Below are 2,487 nucleotides of genomic sequence, written 5' to 3' on the forward strand. Positions count from 1 at the left end.
TTCTATGGACCTTTTCACTGGAACAAAGCTTTTTTTTTTTTTTTTTTTTAAAGTTTTTTGATTTTATACAAACAGACTAAACTTGATTTAAAGTAAACATATAAAAATTGAGGATATTGCTTGCAACAATGGACTTGGAGGTGAAGGAATGAACGAGTCAGGCCATACAAAAAAAAATTCCTTCAGACTGAAATCTGTTAAACATCTAATACTATGAAATCTGAAGAAGCGACCAGACGATCGATGCAAATTTTAGCAATTTGGCTCAAGTCTCATCACCTGAGCACTTTCACCACTATCTTTATATCAAAGAAAAATAAATGATTCCAAGAACTCAGGAAGGCACACACACCCACATATACTATAAATAAAATACATCATGACATTATGAACGATCATCTGATCCTTGTATACACTTTTGGTTCAGCACTGTGGTCAAGTTATTTTTTTTAAAGTACAATAAAAGGCATATGGGGGAACATAACATATGCATAATAATTATGAAGAATAATGCTAATCAAACACAGCTTGTGGAGAAAAGTGCAGTGAAAAAAACAACGATACTATTTATTCAGAGGGTTGTGCTACCGTAGATACAAACTTCGTATTTGCTGCTGTGCAAAAGGAAAGGCAGAAAAAAGTAACCCAGGGAAGCAGAACAGAGGAATAAGAAAGATTCTAAGGAGAAAAATTTAAATTGAACCCTTCCCAACCCCATTCCTCTAGTGCGCTGTCAAACTGATCACGTGGCTTATTTTCATGCCGTCGTTTCTGTTGAAGAGCACAGCAAATAAAATAAATGGCACCGACCTCAAATTTCTTTCGGCCTCTATTCCATTTTTGTTTCCTCTTCCAAGCATTCAATTCACTGTTTCCTCACAAAAACGTAAAGCTGTTAGTGACAGTGACAAAAAATAAATTTCTTCTTCTCTCTCGTATCTTTCCACTCAATATTTTATTCTTGTGTGCTACACAATGGGGAGGCACTGTAAAGGCAGCTTGACAGATCTAAAAATAAAAAAAAAAATCGAAAGTCTTGTTTGTTTTTTTCCCTACCCCCCCCCCCAAAACTGGATGGAAGAAACAGTACTTCTGTAGGAATATCCTGGCTCCGCTGTTAGGAGATGATCGCAGGGGACCATCTAACCACAGTCAGATTGTCAGCACTAACTGACCGTTTCTTTGCAGATTTCCTGAAGTCCTTATATTTATCTTCACACAAGCAGGAAATAGCCTGCAAGATGAAAGGAGGTTACAACTTTTGCACATTCAAAGCAGCCAGAAGTACACAACTAATATAACCATGCATAATGCTATTTGTTATTTATGAACAGGATTATCACATCACTTCAATAAGCAATACAGGGTTTTATTTAGTTGTTTTAGGTTTTTTTTTGTTTTTTTTAAAGAATGCTTTGATACAGCATAATGACATTAAAAGTGGACTCTGGACATCAGTAATCTGGATGATCCGAAAACAAATCTAATCAGCCACAATTAGTATCCCATTTTACTTCTCTGTGTCAGGGAGATGAGCAACGAGTGTTACAAGAAAAGCGTGATTTCACAATGGAAATTATAGGCTCTTGGCTGGCTTTGGGGACTTTAGGATCCCATAAGGCTGGGTAATCTAGTGACAGAGGGCTGGAACATGTAGCGTAATGTGTTTGTGTGGGTTTTATTTTTCCTGAAAGATAAGTAGCCAACCTCAGAGTCTTCAGATAACAGTCTAGTGGGCCTTAGTTAGTTCCCCAAAGGCAGTCACACACTACCACTGGTTAGGGATTCAGGCTGGGTCTGATGTGCACTAATTTGGGGTGCTTCAAATTCTGGGTGCTTCAGTACCATAGAGACATACAGCTCCTTGACTGTGGAGCCTCTCCTGCCCCAGACTGCATCACAATCACAGCAGCAGTGGTGCTCCCCAGGGAATGGGGAGGGGCACAATAGTGAGTTTTTCAGTCTTCCAGCATTTCCCAAAGGTCTTCTCAGAGGATACAGGAGAGCAGGGAAGACAGTTAATGGGCACATCTACAGGAGACACTTACTGCACATTAGCCTAATAATACTGTGCAGTAGCGTGGTGATTAAAAACCATGCTAATAGGCTACTGCACAGTGTTATTAGGCTAATGTACAGTAAGCATCACAAAAAAAATCCATGTGCCCGCACCACTCTGCAGTAAGTCTTGTTAGTGTGCATTTAGTTAGTACGTTATTAAGTACTAAACTAAGCATGCAGTACTTAAGGTGCATTAATGAACATACAGACAAGCCCAATGACTTCTCCTGAGAGTTCTTGGCTGGCTTCAGTAACCTCACTAGGTCTAGTACACCCCAGCTCAAAGCAGGATCATCCCTGACTAAACCATCCTAGCCAAGCGTCTGTCCAAACTGCTCTTGAAATTTTCAAGAGAAGGAGATTGCCCAACTTCTCTAAGTAACCTGTTCCAATGTCTGATCACCTTCATAGTCAGAAAATTCCTTC

The 2,487-nt window shown here is 39.4% G+C and overlaps 1 protein-coding gene across 3 annotated transcripts in view; it reads right to left on the reverse strand.

Annotated features, from left to right (window-relative positions):
- Positions 1–16: 16 nt before the first annotated feature.
- Positions 17–2,487, reverse strand: part of CCNY (cyclin Y) — a 115,618-nt gene continuing 113,147 nt past the window's right edge. For all 3 annotated transcript variants that reach the window (XM_019508189.1, XM_019508188.1, XM_019508190.1), the window contains one exon: positions 17–1,234. In XM_019508189.1, coding sequence (XP_019363734.1) covers positions 1,118–1,234 — 117 coding nt within the window. In that variant the 3' untranslated portion in view covers positions 17–1,117. The remainder of the gene's footprint in view (positions 1,235–2,487) is intronic.

Source organism: Gavialis gangeticus, unplaced genomic scaffold (genome assembly GCF_001723915.1).
Source record: "Gavialis gangeticus isolate Ggan-Ray unplaced genomic scaffold, GavGan_comp1, whole genome shotgun sequence".
NCBI lineage: Eukaryota > Metazoa > Chordata > Crocodylia > Gavialidae > Gavialis > Gavialis gangeticus.